The sequence below is a fragment of the Epinephelus fuscoguttatus genome, linkage group LG10 (assembly GCF_011397635.1).
Source record: "Epinephelus fuscoguttatus linkage group LG10, E.fuscoguttatus.final_Chr_v1".
NCBI lineage: Eukaryota > Metazoa > Chordata > Actinopteri > Perciformes > Serranidae > Epinephelus > Epinephelus fuscoguttatus.
Genome location: NC_064761.1, coordinates 27,625,239 through 27,644,067, shown reverse-complemented (window position 1 = coordinate 27,644,067; position 18,829 = coordinate 27,625,239). Strand labels below are relative to the sequence as shown.

The 18,829-nt window shown below is 40.0% G+C and overlaps 1 protein-coding gene across 2 annotated transcripts in view; it reads right to left on the bottom strand.

Moving 5' to 3' along the window:
* Nucleotides 1-422: 422 nt before the first annotated feature.
* ttc39a (tetratricopeptide repeat domain 39A) overlaps nt 423-18,829 on the bottom strand; it is a 33,876-nt gene continuing 15,469 nt past the window's right edge. For both annotated transcript variants that reach the window (XM_049589029.1, XM_049589030.1), the window contains 16 exons: nt 12,730-12,861; nt 11,986-12,026; nt 11,789-11,856; nt 11,593-11,657; nt 11,340-11,439; nt 10,181-10,246; nt 8,506-8,614; nt 8,353-8,420; nt 8,196-8,255; nt 6,438-6,599; nt 5,539-5,630; nt 5,095-5,215; nt 3,512-3,623; nt 3,161-3,275; nt 2,796-2,912; nt 423-2,455 (listed from right to left, as the gene is read on the bottom strand). In XM_049589029.1, coding sequence (XP_049444986.1) covers nt 2,341-2,455; nt 2,796-2,912; nt 3,161-3,275; nt 3,512-3,623; nt 5,095-5,215; nt 5,539-5,630; nt 6,438-6,599; nt 8,196-8,255; nt 8,353-8,420; nt 8,506-8,614; nt 10,181-10,246; nt 11,340-11,439; nt 11,593-11,657; nt 11,789-11,856; nt 11,986-12,026; nt 12,730-12,861 — 1,543 coding nt within the window. In that variant the 3' untranslated portion in view covers nt 423-2,340. The remainder of the gene's footprint in view (nt 2,456-2,795; nt 2,913-3,160; nt 3,276-3,511; nt 3,624-5,094; nt 5,216-5,538; nt 5,631-6,437; nt 6,600-8,195; nt 8,256-8,352; nt 8,421-8,505; nt 8,615-10,180; nt 10,247-11,339; nt 11,440-11,592; nt 11,658-11,788; nt 11,857-11,985; nt 12,027-12,729; nt 12,862-18,829) is intronic.

The window sequence follows — 18,829 nt, the reverse complement described above, 5'->3', positions numbered from 1 at the left end:
TCACATTGCCCTTTGCTAAAAACATAAACACAGAGCTGAAATCGATAAATGAGTCTTTGTAGTTTCATTTTCAGGGCAGTTTTGATATTATCAGTAATAGCCTCAATATGTAAAAACACTCTACATGTTTCCTGCGAGTCAGTTTAAATCCTCTTTGTTTATTTCCCATTAAATATGATTAGTAGTGTACACTGTCCCTGCACCCCATTGTGTGCTCACCCCTGTCTGCCACTGACTTTCATATCAGCAAGATGAGACTTTACTATATCCAGAGGATTAGCTCACACGCATGAGAACAACGAGTGCAAAGATATGCGAGCATGCAGAGCCTCTTTGTTCTGTAAATAATACCACTTCGTACTGTACACACTGTGTTTTGTGCTTCTGATTGTGGTGCACAAATGACAACGACGACTACAAAATAGGATGTGTTTTTTTTTAGTTGCTTTTCATCATTTCATCTTAAATTACAATAGAAACATTCAGTATGTACAGGAATGTCATTCTGCTCAGGAATAGCTGTGCCCAGTAAAATATGCTGATTGTAAACATCACAATGCCACTAAATTTGGTTAGAGTTTCTCTCCACTATATCTGCGAAAACCAAAGAGGAAAAAAAAGAAAAATTAAGCTTAATTAATTATCAGAAAATTAAATACAAATTGTTATTGAAATAGCTTTTAAAACAATATTTAAAGTACATTTCCTTCACCATTAAAAAAAAAAAGAAGAAAGAAACTGACTCCTAGCCATTGTCTTGAATCCCAAACCGTACTCTAATCATGAATAAATAAGCAGTGCTCTAATTCCAACACTTGAGACACCATCTGAGTCTTTAGGCTTTGGACACTGTTGCTGAGACAATAACCTCACCACCAACACAATTAGAGTTCACCCCTTTCTGTCTTATCATCAATCATTACAAGTGTTTGTTCATATACAGATTATTATTTGACACAGGAGCGAGGTTATGATGTTCCTGTCCTTGTATAGTTGGTTGTAGTCAAGCATGGCTGATACAGGAGCAGCGGAGGACGTTCACAAAGCAGGAAGACTGTGGTGGATCCCGTTCAGAGCTTCCTCACTCACTAAAGATGCAGCAGGCAGACAAGCACACAGTCCTTCGCTGCATGGCGTGAATGGCCTGTTTGTTCAAGCTCAAGTACTGCTGGAGCCTGTCCCATACGCCAGGAGGAGAAAAGGAGGGAGTCTGCCTTTCTAAAAGACACATTCATCTGTCCTCTTAAAACGGGACAATTTGTGTAAAAGGTGCCATTTACAGTATATAAATGTAAAGACCAACTCTCACTGCCACTCTGATTCTTTGACTCTGGAGAGTTTGCGTGGCTGGCTGATTTACAAAGCTCTGTGCGAAAGCCGATACATGTCACTGTAAATACAACTGGATTGCAGATTTAAATATTTCTATAGAAGAAGACTGAAAGAAAGTATTCCACATGAACAGATTTGTGTCTTTCAATGTTTCAATAGGTTTCAAGGAAAAGAAGAACATTTAAAATAAACACTAAAACATGTACTCACACTGAGAAACACGATGAACCAAAGCTTATGTAGTGTGAAAATGAATCCAACATTTAGGCTGTGTTAGTTGTGATCAAAAATCCAAATATAGGTGAAACCTGTCAACCGAAATGTACCAAATGACAGAGTACAAAACAGTCTTATGATCCTCATGAACTATCTGGTGAATTGCATATGATATGCACCTGATGTCAAACTGTAACAAATAATTATGTATCATCTCCAATCTACTGAATTTATATTAATTAGGAGGTTTGTAGCAACCAGGTCAAATTGTGCTGCTGGGTAGGAGGAGTTAGTGTTGGTAATTTATACCAGGTTGTTTGGTACTCTGGCTTCATCAGATCCAACCTTATTCTGGGGTAGCAGTGGAGCAATCTGCAGTATATAGCCTACTACATAAATGTCACCTTGTTTCCTACCCTAGTGCGCCCCTTATAGGCGGCTACGGTGCTGGACAATCAAGCCTGCTAGAAGCAATGCTTTATAAATATAGGCACATTTCTCAACTTGTCTATTTCAAATTACACAAGTAAGTGGAGTTCATCATAACATATCTCTGGAAGAGGGCGTAGCAAACCTGCCTTAGCCAGTGAGGGCCACATAGACCTGCAGTCGCCCAAAAAGGCAGCACACATGAGAAAAACAGGCATCCATCTTGCCCTACCCTTTTGATGGAAGAAAAAAAACAAACAAATCACCCGCCCGAATAGGCGGGGCCGGGCTGGGCTGAGTGTTGCATTGTGGGACTACAGAAACAGAAAGCTGTCTCTGCTCTAGTGTGCCCTCCTCTGTCTGTTATGGGCTGGAGGGAACATGGATGCCATTCTCCACTGCGCCCTTGGCCTTGTGCAGAGCAGCCTGAATACGGAAGTGTGTCCGTGATTCCATCGAGTAGTTTTTGTAATTTTGCCTGAAACAGAGCAAACAGCGTCATTTACAATCACATCAGTGGTACAACTCAATCTGAATTCTTATTTCACACATGGGCATTGTAATAAAACCATAAATCACAATCAGCCAAGTCAAAGCAAACCATGTTGTTTGTTCTAACACTCATTGTAGAATTATTTATTCATTTAAAACCACAAAGATGAATGGGTGTGACATACTTAAATCTAAAAACAATGTCCAAAGTGATGACATGTGAATATAAGGCATGGTAAAACAGTACATAAAAAGCTTTGATTTTAAAAGCTTCTCTGTATTTCTGAGTACAGATGATTTAAAAATGTTTTGCAGGATAGACTTACTTTGCTGTTTCCAGGAGTCTGACAGCTTCAGCTTTTCTGCCTTGCTCCAAACACAGCAGGCCGTGCTCCAGCAGGGCATTGGGAACCAGGTAGTGGTCGTACTTGATCTGAGACTCGCTGCAGATAACGTCAAAACACATTGGTTACAGTGTGTGTGAAGATGAAGTCAGTATGAAAGAAGACTCCTGTCAACTGTTGTGCTGTTTGCTTTTCAAAACAGAACTGCCTTTATTCACCAGAGGATACAAAATGAATATGAATATGGCTAATTGGTGATGACACACAGCAAGAAAATGGAGCGTCTGTTTGTCTGCTTTGGTTGAGGATTCTTAAACTGTACATGCACTGTACTGTGAGAGGCTTACTTGCAGAGGACGAGGGTAAAGTAGTGTTCAGCCTCCTCTTGGTGCCCCAGGTGTTTGAGACACAGTCCCTTCAAGAGACTCAGGAGACACTGATCATCTGTGGTGAACTCCGACCCTGAAAAACACACAACAGCGCAGTTAGGAACAGATTACAAAAAAAGGTACAGTCATTCTGAACAAACGTTCAAAAGGATTTTATCTACAGATTATGTAATTCCCTGAGATACTCATAATGAATGTAGCATCTAAACAATGCAATCCAGCTAAGCACATTAATACCAAAAGAAAATGAAATGAGATATTTAATCCATTTGAGTCATCCTCTTGGCTCTGGTGAATAATTTTTCATACTTGAGCAGCTCTCGAGTTTAGCTTGTGCCTCATTCAGCGTTTTCAGCATGCCCTCAGTCAGGTCTTTGTGCTTGCCGATGACTGTATAGCCGTTCCAGATGTACATCATCTCCTAGACAATACAGAAATTCACACAAATCGTACAAAATCAGATACTTGTCATTGACCAAAGTGAAGACAAAAATGAATGTTCTCAGTGACAAACCTCAGCTCTCTTAAGAGTTGACTTAAACAAAAGTTATTCTTGTAACCCCAGCTCTATGAACGCAGCTAGAGCTCTCATAATTGTCAAACAATCCCTGCAAGATTGTAGGAGTTATAAATGCCTATGGTCAGTGTTGGGGAGTAGTTCACTAAATGTAGTTCAATTACTAGTTTAACAACAGTTTGCAGGAGTTGAGGGGCAGTTTAACTACATTTAAATCTCAGTAGCTTTTAGTACATTTTATGTGGTTATGAAAAAGTACATATTCATAATGTTCTTGTAACATTTTTTGAAATACAATACGGCAAATGCCAGAGCCCACTGGCCACAGTTGTCTTTTAATGAGAGTCACCTGCTATGTGACCAAAATCACCTCTGGTTTGCAACCAAGATGTCTGCGATCAAAAACCATGAATTTCCCTAAAGGTTTAGAGTTTTCCTTATTTTCATCCCAACAATTGTTTCTTCTTCTTAAAACACTCTCGGGCTGCGTACGCGAGGACTGGCCTGCCCTAATCCCTAAATCAAACACACCTGTACTTTACACAGTGTCAGTGCACTTGTACCTCAGTGTAACAATATGAGCAGACTCTTTGACAATATCCTGTGATGTAGTTTGGATGTAGTTTAAGTATGTTTTTAAAATAGCTACTTTGAAAATTAATCTGAGAGTAGTTAAGATGTAGTTCAACATATATTCATTGTGAAGTAGCTAGTCGTTTGGTAAACTACAGTTTCAGTGTAGCTGCACTGCCTATGGTATCTTAACCTTGCAGCCACAACGTCAGCAACACAAGGAGTGGCTGAATAACAAGGTTAGAGTGCTCAACCTTTACTCACAGTTCACTAGGTTTTCCATTTCACACAGGCTTTGCCCTCTTAAGTGCACTCCAGGTTTATAAAGACAAAGCGTAATGCTTCCACTCTCTGTAGGAGGACCAAACAGACACAAGATCTTTAGCAGAGGAAGGTCAAAGAGCACAAACGGTTGATGGCCTTATAGTCACTGAGTATTGTTTTCAACCCTCAACCAGCCTTTGTTATAGGGTGACGTCTCAGTGAAACAGAACAAATATTACACCTTATAACCCTGGTTCTGTGGGCACACCTTACACTCATTATCCTGCTGTTTCTACCTGCTGACTTTAGGGACAGGAGGGTTCATCCTGATCGGTTCAATCAGTACCGCTACAAGGTTAATAAAGGGGCCTACAGCGCTTGTTTTAGGGCGAAGTCTGTCTGAAACAAAACTATTAATTTCTTGCTATTTTTTGATCCAGTTACCAAGAAGAAACAATACAACACACTGTTGTAGCGGCATAAACGTGCAGTCATGCCACAAGTAAATAAGTGGTTAACAGCCTCATCCGGTACTGACCAGTGGAGGAGCAGGAAGAGGGATGGGGTTTTCTGCAAGGTAGCGACGAGCTTTTCTGATCGCAAACTTCTCTGTTGGTAGAGATTTCCCCGCTATTTTCTGCTTCAGCCCTGGGACCTGCCTGAAATGTAACAAAGCACATACATACATATTAGAAGTATGGAAAAAAATGTATGATTACATCTCACAGACTGTGTAAAAATGCTAAAGGTCCAATCAAATGATCAATTAGTGAAGCATCTCTGACGCTGTGTACCATCAATAAAACACTTGTATAGGTCGGGGCCACGAACAGAATTTAATATAAAAAACATCATGATATTACATTCATATTCCCTACCAAAGAGTGTCTTCCCAGAAGAAGAGACTATGATATCATAGATAAATAACTGTCACAATGAATCATCTCTGTTTCGCTGTAGTGCCTGAGCTATTACTTCATACCTGAACAGAGTGAATGCAGTCTCCCCGAAGGTTAGGCAATCATCTGGCGTCAGCATGCTGAGGTAGGCTGCTTTCATATACGCATAGGTCGCCTGAGGGAGGGAAAAAAAGTGGTTACTACTGCAATCCCATCTTTCCTTTTTAAATGAGATGAGGAGAGAAAAAAATATCACTGAGGAGATTAGAGAGTCAAACCACAGCTGCACAACTCAAGTCTTTAGTTTAGTTTTGAGACACGGATCATTTTCAGCTGCTACAAGCTGCTGACAGGCTCTCTGTCTCTCTAGATAACATAACATGTAATTCCTTTTTGTTTCTCACCATCACTGTCAAATATTTAAAGGGACGGTTCACGCCAAAATCAAAAACGCATGACTGCCGTGCAGAACGAAGCGTGCACCTGCTCATGAACGAGAGGCTTGTGCTCGTTAGCTAGCTCAGTGGTGCTAGGTGAGCTAGCAGTAGATGCACTCGCATGAAACTGCTCACGACAAGGTCTGTGGATTATCTTAAATAACCAGGTAATGATTTCTGGGAAGAGACATTGCTGTTGAGTTTTTCAAATACTTTTTTGGCACTCTGAGCACCACAAGCTAAGTGCCATCTGGTTCCATTATATTGGAGAGGAGGCAGACATCTCTACAGCCGGTATTTCCAACATTCAGCAACCCACACCAAAACAATCCAGCATGTATTTTGGATTTTGGGGTGAACTGTCCTTGTAAGGGATTTACCCTACAGTACAACAGCTCATCTCTCAGAAACTTATCACTGCATTTGTTAAGAAATATACTCTTTTGCCCATTAAGGTCTTTCTCATTATTCAGACTCGACAAATTCAAAATTTGCATTTATTAATTAGCCAGAACATATTCATATCCCACACTGTGGTAACTCACCTTGGACCAGGTGTTCTCCTTGCTGAGCAGGTCAGCGTAGAAGTAGGCCATTTTCCAGTGCCTCTTGTATGTGAAGCACCACATCAGCTCCCAGTAACACATGTGGTGGAACTGCTTCCACTGCTGCTGAGTCTCGCAGCACTCCTCAAAACGCTTGATAGCCTGGAAACATACAACCCATTGAAGAGCTCACCTTCTGAAAACATACTCAGCCTGAATATTAATATGTAGTGAGGAGCTCAACACCAATCATGACTGAACTGATCAATGTCTATGTGCAGAGGACACAGGGCTCAAGTTGATGAGGACAAAGTCAATCGATGGATATTAAAATTCAAAGAAGTAACCTAAACTTTAAGTGTGAACACATGTTAAAATATTGTTTGTTACTACTGCTGTATTTTAGGAAGAATTAAAGCCATACAGTATTATTAGTTCGAGGTGGTTCATTTCAGTTTTGTTATACTTGCACTTGTTTGTTAAGCAATGGGGAAATCTGATCCCACGTTCAACACGCAGGATCAGCTCTATTGGAATAAGACACACTTTTAATAACCTATATGCAATGTAGTAGATCAGTTGTAGCAAATGTTTCTACACATTAAACTATGGAGTTGAAATGCATTCACTTCTTTAAAAAAAATCTGCTCTATTTTTCTGAATTAACAAGACAATAACTCCGGTAATTTAGAAAAAAAGAATTTACAAGATTATTTTCTTGAGCAGGATGTTTTTCCATGAAAACTTTTCTTATAATTCTGAGACAATTTTTATTTATTTATTTATTTATTTATCCTTTATTAAGCAGAGAGGTCCCACCGAGATACAATATCTCCTCTACCAAGGAGTCCAGGTCAAGATGGGCAGCAAAATTAAAAGTTTCAAATACAACTACAAATGGGAACATCACAAAGAACTATCAAAACACAACAGTCACAAAAAACATGAGGACTCAGAGTCATGACAAGTGATGGCGCCTGTTAAAAGCAATAATGTGATCTTGTTAATTCAAAAAACAGGGCAAATATTAGTTTCCTGAAGTGAATGCACTATACTTCCATATTAAAATGACAAAAATACTCGAAAAGTCTTGGTACATACATGTTGGATTGTGATCTTGGAGATGCAGACAAGGTTCGGTTGGCAAGTTGATCTTGAATATTACCAGACAACCTTTAATTATTAAATTATTATTTTTTCAAATTTCCTCATTTACTTATTCAATTTTCATTTGTTTCTTTATTTATCTTAATTAGTTGCACAACTCCTTTGTGTCTATGTATGTTATTTCATCTTTTTTTTGTGGTAGTGGGGGTTGGAGCGTAAAGGATTATTATTTCTGTTAAAAAAAAACATGACACTGTGCTACTGCACCATTACATATGCAAATTGTTGAATAAAATTTGGTTACAAAAAAAATGACTTGATAATATAAAAGCAGGACACAAACATTGTTTTTGTATGTGGTCAACCCTGCAATAAACGCAAATATACCATTCTTTTAGTATTTGTGAACTGCATGTGAACAATCATTGTGATAAGGTCAAAATACATCAGTAGTCACAAAGTTAGATATTTAAAAGAGGGGTTTGCTGCAGCAGGCTGACATGGAGTTTTCAGAAGATGACGGCCACATAATTTTACAGATTCATGCACTAAAATACAATTCTGTGATGCATGTTGCATAGAAATAAAGATTTCCCACATGAAAAGCGCAGTGGTGACTGTGTTTTGTTTGTGTATAGGAATGACACTCACAGCATCCAAATTGCCTTTGATCTCCTCTATTCGACCAGCGAAGAACAAGAAGATGGATCCCTGTGAGAAAAAAAGCCCACTGTATTTTTTGGGAACATTTCTAATTATGCAAGAATTTAAAAAAACAACACCAACGCAGTGTTTAATTCTGGCAAACCTTAGGATATTGTTTGAGATACGGCTGCAGCAGCTTCTCTGCATCTTCAACGTCTCCCTCTCCTGTGCCTGCGAGACATAAACAGAACAAAACCAGCTCAGATCCTTGTCTGTTTTTGAAGTTAGCTGCAGCTCTGTGTGTGTCTTTGCTCACCTAGTATGAAGCTCATGAAGGTGTGATAACAGAGCAGCAGCATGTTACATAGGAAGGACCTGAACGTGCTCTCTGTGCAGCCCTCCTGAAGCTGCTGGAGACCAAACTCCTGCACGTACACACACACACACACACACACACACACACACACACACGCACAGATGTGATTACATGAGCTTAAGTTTAAATTGAGTCTCATTTCAGGAGAGATCTGCCGGAGGAAGCTGCACACACAGAACACACTAATGCAATTTGAATATGTTTTTGTGCAGGAAAATCACAGACACAAGAACAACGTTCTAGTTTTCTTATTAAGTTTGTGCTGAAGGATGAGCAGCATCTGTTGTTCTACCAGAGGACTTTTAGGCATTCACTCTGAACAGAGATGCAGATAATGAAAGTTAAACAGGATATGCAAGTTCTCTATTCTATTTTTGTGCGGCAATATCGTATCATCACACAGTGCCAAGTCTCAATTTTTTTATCATATAAATTATTGATACTACAAATACAAATTAAACTTGAGTTGGCCTACTTGAGTAATATAATCAACTACTTTTTCAGTCTACTAGACACACTTTGCTGCTGCCAAAAAAAAAGGCTGCAGTGAGATGAAAACTTTATCTTACTAGGTCAAACAGATGTTGATCAAGTTTTCCTTTGGGGACATAATTTAAAGTTGAAAAAAGGTAATAAATCACAATGTATTTTATCTCAGTACTCAGCATATCGCAACATTTTTAAAATCTCAGTAGTAAGTATCGTGATAATATTGTATCGTGGATCCTCTGGTGATCATGTCGGCATGACTCCAGAGACTCCAGATGTTTATGTAAGATGTCTTTTTTGCAACCAGAAGATACATCAAATTATGAGAAAAATACCCTAAAGATTATCAAGACCTAAAATCTGATTAACACTTCTTTTCAGATTATTTTGTATCGTGGTAAAATAAACAAGATCAATAGGGACAGAGTTCGTATATCTTCTTGTTGTAGTTTTATTGTTATTGTCCCGATGACTTAATGTTGTTTTGTCTTGCTATGGTTACTGCTGAAGCTGTTGTTTCATGAATATGTGCTAATTTTCTATATTCTTGTAATTGTGCTTTTTATATTACAGTGTCTTTTAGCGGAGAAATTATTCTCTGTTTCCTGCCCAGGGACTACAGATGAAAATTAGCATATAGCTAACTCTGGCGCAGCTAAGTAGCTGTGTACTGTCCCTGTTGAATAAATGAAATAGATAAAAATACAAATAAACAGAGTCCAAAAATACAAACAGTTCTTTTAGCACGACAAATAATAGGCAGTCACAATCCAGAGAAATGGTACAGTCATATGTTATTATGAACAAAGCAATTTTTAAGCCACTCATCCATCGCGCTCTAAGTTTGTTTTCACTATAACGTGTCAGGTTCTGCACCATCAGCTCAGTAATAGTCATATTAGTTTCACCACACATCACAGGTAAGTTTTACTGTGACTCAGTGAACCAGTGAAGCTGAAGTTAAAGATACAATTCACGCCTCCCAGATGCACTTGTCATCATTAACAGCAAAGACCCAGCACTTCACACGTCACAGAACAATCCCTCCCCCGTCAAACATCTCATCCTTCAGTCCAGCTGCTCCCTCTTATAACATAACTGACTCTCACTTGTCAACAGAACTGACCTTATTTCCAGAGAAACCGACCCACTCCAACAGCTTGAGCGTCCGCGTGGGCAACATGGAAATCATCTGCAGGAGGTAAACAAGTGTAAATGAAAGGCTACAAGCAGGAGTCATCATCTTCTCTCTGTCATTACGACACCAGTAGTTTCCACAGAAATGATCTTGAATTTCATAAACATGACATACAGGGGTTGTGGAATAGTCAAAAGTGTTTTCCAACCTACAAAGTTACTACAGCAAATAAGTAGCCCGAGACTGTCAGGAAAATGTGTGTTGAAAATCCGTTTGTGCATGCAAATATATGGAAGCCCATTCCCGTCAGTGTGAATTAAAAGAAAAAAAGATCCTGTTTAGTCATTTCAATGGGAAACTTTCTAAAAAGTAATGACTAAGTATCTCAAAATAATGACAAAACATACTAATTATCATTTTTGAGAGTAATACTAATCATTTTCTAAAAACTGAGTAATTATTTTGAGAAATTATCCTTAAAAGTCATTGTTTGAGAAAGCTTCTCATTATTTTGACAAAGTTTTTCATGATAATGACTTAACAGGATTTTTTTTTCATCACACTGTCTTTGTTTAACTCTCTCCTAAAAACGTACTTCTATCCAAAAGTATATCCTTAGTTTACTTGAGCTGTCTGGCTATTTTATTGCTATCTTAATGATTTTAATTCCCATCTATTATTCTGATTTTACTTTTGAAAGTGTGTTTTGAAAGGTGCTATATTGATAAAGTTTAGTATTACTATTATATAAAAATGGGTTTCAGTTTTAAGAGTATTTTCTAATGCTTTAGATACTTATAAATAAAATGTGCAAACAAGCAGGAGCAACATGTGATGGGCTATAATCTAACACTCATCAATAACTGCTGCATGAGGAGAAGTGAACTCAAACACACTGCTTGACTGCATGTCACATTAAAGCCACTCTTGCTGTGTGTTCATATTCTGCTCATTATGTGCTTCTGTTTAATACTAAGGCATCTTCAGCTTAACAAAAAATGTTCAGCAAGCAAGTGTGTTTCTCTTTTTTTTTCTTAGGCAAGGTTGAGGCGTGATACTTCCTGGAAGTATCACAGTGGATGATGCGATCTTTTCTTTTTTTGACCCACATATGATTACAAACTCAAACATTCAGCCTTCTACTTACTAGGTTAAAGGCTCCCACTCCCAGTTTGACACCACCCTCAAAATGGCCGTGGTTGTCCCCGTGAGAGTATCCTGAGGACTGGAGTACTGTGTGAAGCTCTCTGTGAGGCAAAGATACAGGAAGCAGGCAAAAATGGCGGGTTTTTTAAAGTAATGAGGAAGAGAGGAAAATCTGAGGTCTGTTAAAAGAGCGGGAACGACACGAGCGAGACAAGATGGGAGCTAAAATAATATTCTGGGCTTTAGATTCTTACTTGTAAGTCTGGTAGCTGTTCCTCACTTTGATTCCCCCTTTGATGAAACTCATCATGTTTTCATCCTGAACACAGAGCCAGCGAGATGGCAGGAGAGGGAGGAGAAGGAAAAGAAACAGACAATGAGATTAAACAAGAATAAAATATCAGTGGTGGCAGATTAAGTGGAAATCTCTTGGTAAGCCTCCCTCCTGACCTGAAGGAAGGTGAGCGCTGCCCTCTGCAGGAGACACTCGGCATAGCAAACTTCAGCATGGAGTTCCTCTGAGGTGAAACAATTACGTCAGTTATATTGAGTCAGCATAATGGCCAAACACACATACATGTGCTATCTGTTTTTATGAATTACAGTGACACATTTGACTCATCCCATCAGCACAGGACGTTACCGACCTTCTGTGAAGCTTTTGGAGAAGCTTGACTTCTTGCGGTGCCTGAAGGAGGAAGCACAAAACACAAAGCCATCATGAGTTATCAGTGGGTTTGTTCTGTAGAAAATATTCCGGATTGTTTTTCAGCAGCACAGCACTGTCCTGTATTTCTTTCCTTATCTTGTTTCTATGCAAATGAGTGACTCAGCCTCTTCCCAGCAAATACAGGATGCTGAGCTGAAGTTACAGCAAGGTGCTGACCGTGCATTAAATTTCAGACAAAGAGTCCCAACGGTGAAATGGGAAATTGCAGCTATGACCTCAGATCAGTGCTTGTCTCCAGAAGAGGGGGCGTTTATCTGGGTGGGCTGATGAAATGTACAGTTGGTCCAGCTCTGACTCATCACAGATTCTTACAGCGGCTCCAGGAGTTATTGTGACACTCATTTGCGACATTCCTTTGGCCAGTGCGTCTGGATGATCTCAGCATGTTTTCGGGTTTTGGTATTATGTTACTAATGAGAACCAGTCAAATGATACAGTATTGTGTTTGAATGTTTAAACATTTATAAGCCTCTCTTTTATCACTTTTTACTAAACTACTATATCTTCAGAAATGTGACATTTTTGCTTCCACACTGACCGGCTTTTGAGATACAAAATTCACTTCTGCAGTTGACGAGAGAGGAACTAAATAACACCCGTCACAGTGCATCGGCTGGTCATCAGGGCATTACTTCTCTTTGGTGTTGTGGGAAAGTCTCACCTCTGACAGATAGCCTGGGCCTCCTTCATCGTGTTTCCTGCCGTCAGGATGTGTTGGGGGTCAAAAGTCATCATGGCCTGCATCTCCAGGATGGTGGCATAGGTCAGAGCATGGTACATGCTGTCTTTAGTCCTATCAAAAAGCCACAACATTCGTTTTTAGTCATGTTGCAGGGGGAAGTTATAGATATTAAACGATCAGATCCGGTGTTCTGACAGAGATGAAGAACATTTTGTTTGTGCAGGAGAAGAGTTAAAGAATCATACAGTAAGTCATTTAATCAGGCGGTACAAATGTGAGATGGAACAATGTGAAAAGCTGCCATCAGCTAATCAATTCCTGCTAACAGTGAGGTGTCATCTAATACTTGGAAGACTAAAGCCACACCACTACACAGAAATAAAAACAGTTAGTGTCTATTTATACCTGTGGTTGCTGGTGTGTCACGTCACACCCTGTGTTTAACAAGAGTGCGTTTGCAGGTTCGATGTCACAAACATTCTTCCAGTGGATGTACTTGGCGTTCCAGTTAAACAAAATACTTAAAAAATGAATGTTAAACAAAAACTACAAAAACATGGGTGGTTTAAATAGCTTTATATATTCTCTGTGTACCTATGTATTGTTTGTTTGTGGGTGTATCACACGCACAAAGACGTGGCGGAATAATTCTGGTAAAGGCGGAGGTGTGTGGAGAAGAATGTTGTCGGTCTGCATAGCTAACATTGCACTGCTGTTCACCAAAGACTGGCTCATGTGACTCTGTGATGTCACTCTGAGCTCCAGCCAGTCATCTTTCATGGACAGTGGAAACTAAATTTGCATGAGCAAATTTTTCAGACCATGGAAACACAGCTCAAAAACACTCTTTAATTTTGTCTGTTTAACTTCTATAAGTATAAATATGATAAAGATAAGGGTAAAAGAAGTATGATCTGTGTAACTTTTAGCCTGTCAAAGACACACAACTCCAGCAATAAATCCAAGGTTTAGTAGTCGACAGAGAGCAGAGTGCTGACTTTCAACTCTTCACCTTTAATGAAATTATTACTATCAATTCTAATCCAGTCAATCAGTAAACAAGAACCAACTCAGTGACAACCAGGAAGCAACAGACAGAGTCAGAGGAGGCGGAGGTACGGGCTGAGAAGCAGAAAGATTTGCCTGCCTTACATTTCCATTGCGTCAGGCTTATGTAAGACGACAGCCCAAACTCAAGCTGAGAAACCTTTTAAGATGGAGCTGTGAGGTAAATTGAATTGCTCGTCGCTGTGCTGAAAGTGGCCGAGAATTCCAAATATTTCACAGCAGCACTCAGATATTTTTCAGTCAGCGTTGCCTCAGTGCTCCGGGAGACAAAGCTCCTCACCTGTCTGACATATTTTTACACAATGTTCCATGACGCACGGGAAGAGTTGTTTGGTGCTTTCTCAAGAAATACATGTGTGTGCATGCACACAGTCAGTAAGGGCATCACTACACTGAAAACTCTTTATTTCTGTCAAAATATTTAATTGTTTTTCAGTGTTAAAATTCAGAAATTAGATGTGAGCCTTTGAAGTATGGTGACACATTTCTGGAAAAATGAGAGTCCTGACACTTTGACACTCACTACAGGACAAAAACTCAACTTATTATCAGGAGCAACGTCACAACTTCTCACCAAGAAGCACCTCAGTCAGTATTATTAATGTGCGTCACACCTCTACAGTACACCTCCTGCACCCACTCCCTGCTGCAGCTGTGAGGAACAGGGCAGGACAGGATGATGGGAGAATAAGATTGCACTGTTTGGGTTGCACTTGGTCTGGTGGCATGTTTGAACAGAGAGCTGGCAAATAAAACTAAGCCTGCTGTTGGATACCTCTGAGACACGGAGGCTGATCACAAGGCAGGCATGTTTCTACAACGCTGAGTCTGCAGCGACTCCTTGACTACGACTCAGAGGAGGAGTATTCAAATATTTTAACACTTTAAAAGAGAAGGTTATATAACATGGTATGAACTAATATTGATGCATGGGCAATATCAGACTGCACAACCTCTAGTCAGAAACATTTAGGCAAAGCGCACATCATGTGAAAGTGAAATTAGCCACCATTTTAAACCACAACGCAGCACTTGGAAAATTTTAGTCATCTCACAGGAGAATAAAACATCTTTAATTCTGAATGACCACAAGTGACTCGGGAATGTCTCGACTTTTAAAAAAAAATACACTTCATTTTAACGGACAGTGAATTTACACCACAAGGCTTTTATTTTGGAGTATTGTTTCCTATTCTAGCATGAGTTACTAATGGCAGCTACTTGACAGAGACAACAAACTAGCTTGATGACATGGCCAAATGCAAGTATGACCCTTAATATGTTAAACTGTGTGGACCTTGAACAAATGACGAAGGAGAAATCTGGACTCAGTGGCTGAACCAGTTAGGAACCACTGCTTTTGATGGTTTATTCTCTTTGCACACTTCCTTGGTGTCTATTTTGTTTGTTCAGCTTCTGTTGATCCATTAATGTTGTTACACTTCATTAGATTAATGTGACAGACCCTTTTGTCCAGAGGAACTTTTTGTGGTTCAGTGTGTCAGTTTTGCCCAAGAAAACTTGTGCATGTATCAACCTTAAAATCAGTCAAAAATAAAAGACATGCACATGCCAGTGTCCATTGATGTGGATGCTGGATCGAAGATATTTCAACCAGTGCCTTTTCCTCAGACTGCTTCTGAGGTGTGAGGAAATGCTGCTGGCTCGAAACACTACAGAGCATTAAAATCCTTCTAACGGGAGCTACTTGGTATGCAGGGAGCTTCAGGCGTCCCTCTCTCGAGATTTCAGACCAATTTATGTAAAAAAATTGAACTAACTCTTTAAGACCAAGGGTCAACATCACTCCATACTCTAAAATATCTAAATTCACCCAGTGCATTAAGATAATTGTCCCCATAATGACTGTCAGTAGCTCAGCGATTAACTCACTAATCCCAGAATTTTTCCCATGAGAAATATGTACATTGCACATTGCATGTTATATGTCACAGTTTCTCTCCACAGTCACACTCCTGGCAACCGGGAGTTGAGACTTTAAACTGCTCATTGATGCAAGTATGAGTGCAATAACCCTGTAATGGATAACCCCGCCTTCCTCCCAGTGCATGCTGGCATAGGCTCCAGCTGCCATTGACCATAAACAGGAATGTAGGGGTTAAAGTAATGGACATATGATTGATTAAAGTATTTAGAGTGCGTCCACATGCTCTCTGAAAGAGTCTCTCCTGTATTTTAGTTGCAGTGTGTGTGTGTGTGTGTGTGTGTGTGTGTGTGTGTGTGCTGCGGAGGCTATGGTATACCCTTGTCCCACCTGACTGCGTCAGAATACAGCTGTAGGAAGGGGAAAGGAGATCGAAGAAGGAGAGAGTTGCAAAGCCCACGTGGAGTAAAGCAGAGCACAGACAACACTGAGGAAGACAACTGAATATTCTGCCAGTGTTTCACATCCTCAGGGCTGCTTGTTCCCCAAGTCTTTCAGAGTATCGCTCCCACAATGCAGCAGATGTCATCACACCTTACATAATATTACATAAGTCTTATGCCTCAAGCCATCGGCTTCCTCACAAAACCCTCTCCTGAGCAGCAAACAGAGAAATCAGGGGAGTTTGTGGGTGTTATTTTGGGTTTTGTTTAAGCCAAACAAAATAAAGTCCTGTCTCAATTTGATTAGAGTGCTGCCTTCGAATGTAAAACAACACTACACAATAATACCTGGCCAGATCACCATGCAGGCCCTGATTTATACAGGATAGACCTGTCTTATCTCTTAAGTTTCAATCTGTACTGATTTCTGACTCTCACACTATGTGTCAAATCCAACCATCTGGGCTCAAACAGCTACAAACATGATCATATTTGCAACTACTGTTTGCTCAGGTGCACTTTATCAACTGAAGGAGGCAGAGATAGTACCGGAGAGCACACACAGAGCGGTGGGGAGAATATCAAGCCAGAAATCAGGACACCCGCTGCGCTGACAGACTGCCAGGCCTCAGGTGGCAGCAGCTATAGGTGTTGGATTTACACAGATTTTCCTCCAGGTTGGAATATTTCACAAATCCAGGTTTAAATACTCAAACATATTATGATTATGACAACGGGGCAGTCGCTTGGCAACAGTGCATTGCTGTAATGTTGCAATTTAAGTCTTCATAACTGAGTCTGAGCCTAGAAATCAAATTACATCACTCTAAACTTTTCCGACACTTAGCCTACAGTGGTAAACACACCGAAATCTCCCTTAACAACACCAAACTGACAATAGCTGTCAATCTCACAGTAATACTTATCTATTAATAGAATGTACAGACTGACAGGAAGCTGATCTTCTGTCTTGATGTAAGCCGGCACTGAAAAGAAGAATCTGGGGCTAAGGAGTGGCCCGCAGCCCCAGACAGGAGATAGAAGGTGGAGGATAATAGTGACAGTGTGATTAAGTTTCTGATAATAGAGGAGAGAATGAGCGATGGACAATGGAGCAACTTGATGACACAGTGTGGGAATACAAAACTAGAGGCAACTAAACCTACGGCTGCAAAATCATATCACCAGCATCAGCAGCAAACACACAAGTTTCTCTAGCGCTCCCTGATGTGGGCGCTCTGTTTCTGACCTGTTATGGTGCCAAGGACGGGATATTTAAACTTTAAATTGATTTCTGATTAAGCATCAAAATGTTCTTAAAGGGACAGTTCACCCTAAAATCAAAAATACATATTTTTCCTCTTACCTGTGGTGCTATTTATTAATCTAGATTGTTTTGGTGTGAGTTGCCAAGTGCTGGAGATATCAGCCTTCTCTGCAATATAATGGAACTAGATGGCACTTGGCTTGTGGTCCGCAGACTCCGGAGAAATACATTTGAAAAACTCAACAGCAATGTCTCTTTCCCAAAATCATAACCAGGGTACTCAGTATAATTGACAGACCTTGTTGTGAGCAGTTTCCCAGGAAGCGTGCCAACCTTTGAAGGCAATTTTCGTAGTGGCCAGTGTATTTACTCCATCATGTGATGCCCTGTGGCCCAAAAAGACCTTTTCCCATAGACTTACATGTAAATCAATGGATATTTTCTTTTAACATCACAACCCCCCCCACATGATTCTTTTTCACTATCAGGATTTAATCAATTCGGTCCGATAACATATGGAAAGACTATTAAATCATTTTATCCCCACTCAAGTTAATGGACGTCTAAACCTCAAGTAGCTGGCTCAGCCTGTGGAAGTTCCTTGTGCGGTTGTTCTATCAGAAGCAGTGCTGATCATCTGGGTAATTTTACACAGAGCAGTTGAACCAATTTGGCTTCATGCACCACTGAGCAACTTTTATAGGAATGAACAGGACCCTGCCTCCAATGCTGCATCCAGTTCTCTATATACATCCATGGCTCATACTTGTGACAGCACCGGATGTAACATTAATGGCATCCTCCTCGGCTGAGCTGTTATGTTAGCTAGTAATGCTAGACGTGTAGTGTTGTTTTATAGACAACAAGGTCTGGGGATTATCGTGAGTAACCAGGTCAGGATTTCTGGAAAGAAAGAAATGTATTTTTTGGCGCATCTAGTTCCAATATATTGGAAAGAAGGCAGACCGATATTTCCAACACTCTGCAACTCACACCAGAACAATCTAGACTGATAAACAGCACTACAGGTGAAGCAAGCTGATTTGATATTGGGGTGTACTGTCCCTTAGTCACTGCAACACAATTTTTACAGTGAGGTTTTTCTTATTTTTTGGCTCTTTCATTGAGCAAATAAATCTATCTAATTGCTTTTAGGAGGGCAGACTCCCATCACCAAACGATTGAATGCATTAGCTGAGGAAATTTGTTATTTCCGTCAGTAATGGCAAAGACTTCTGCTGAATCACTGTGAAAACAGAAGCTACAAAAATGCTGGTGACATTAACGCATGACCTGTAACACACGTCCCTGCTTTGTGAGATGTGCATATCAGTAAAATAAAAGCAAGACAAAGAATCTACAGTCATGCAGTGGCCCTGTGAGGCTGTACGTACAGGCACAGAGGCTTAAAGTAAT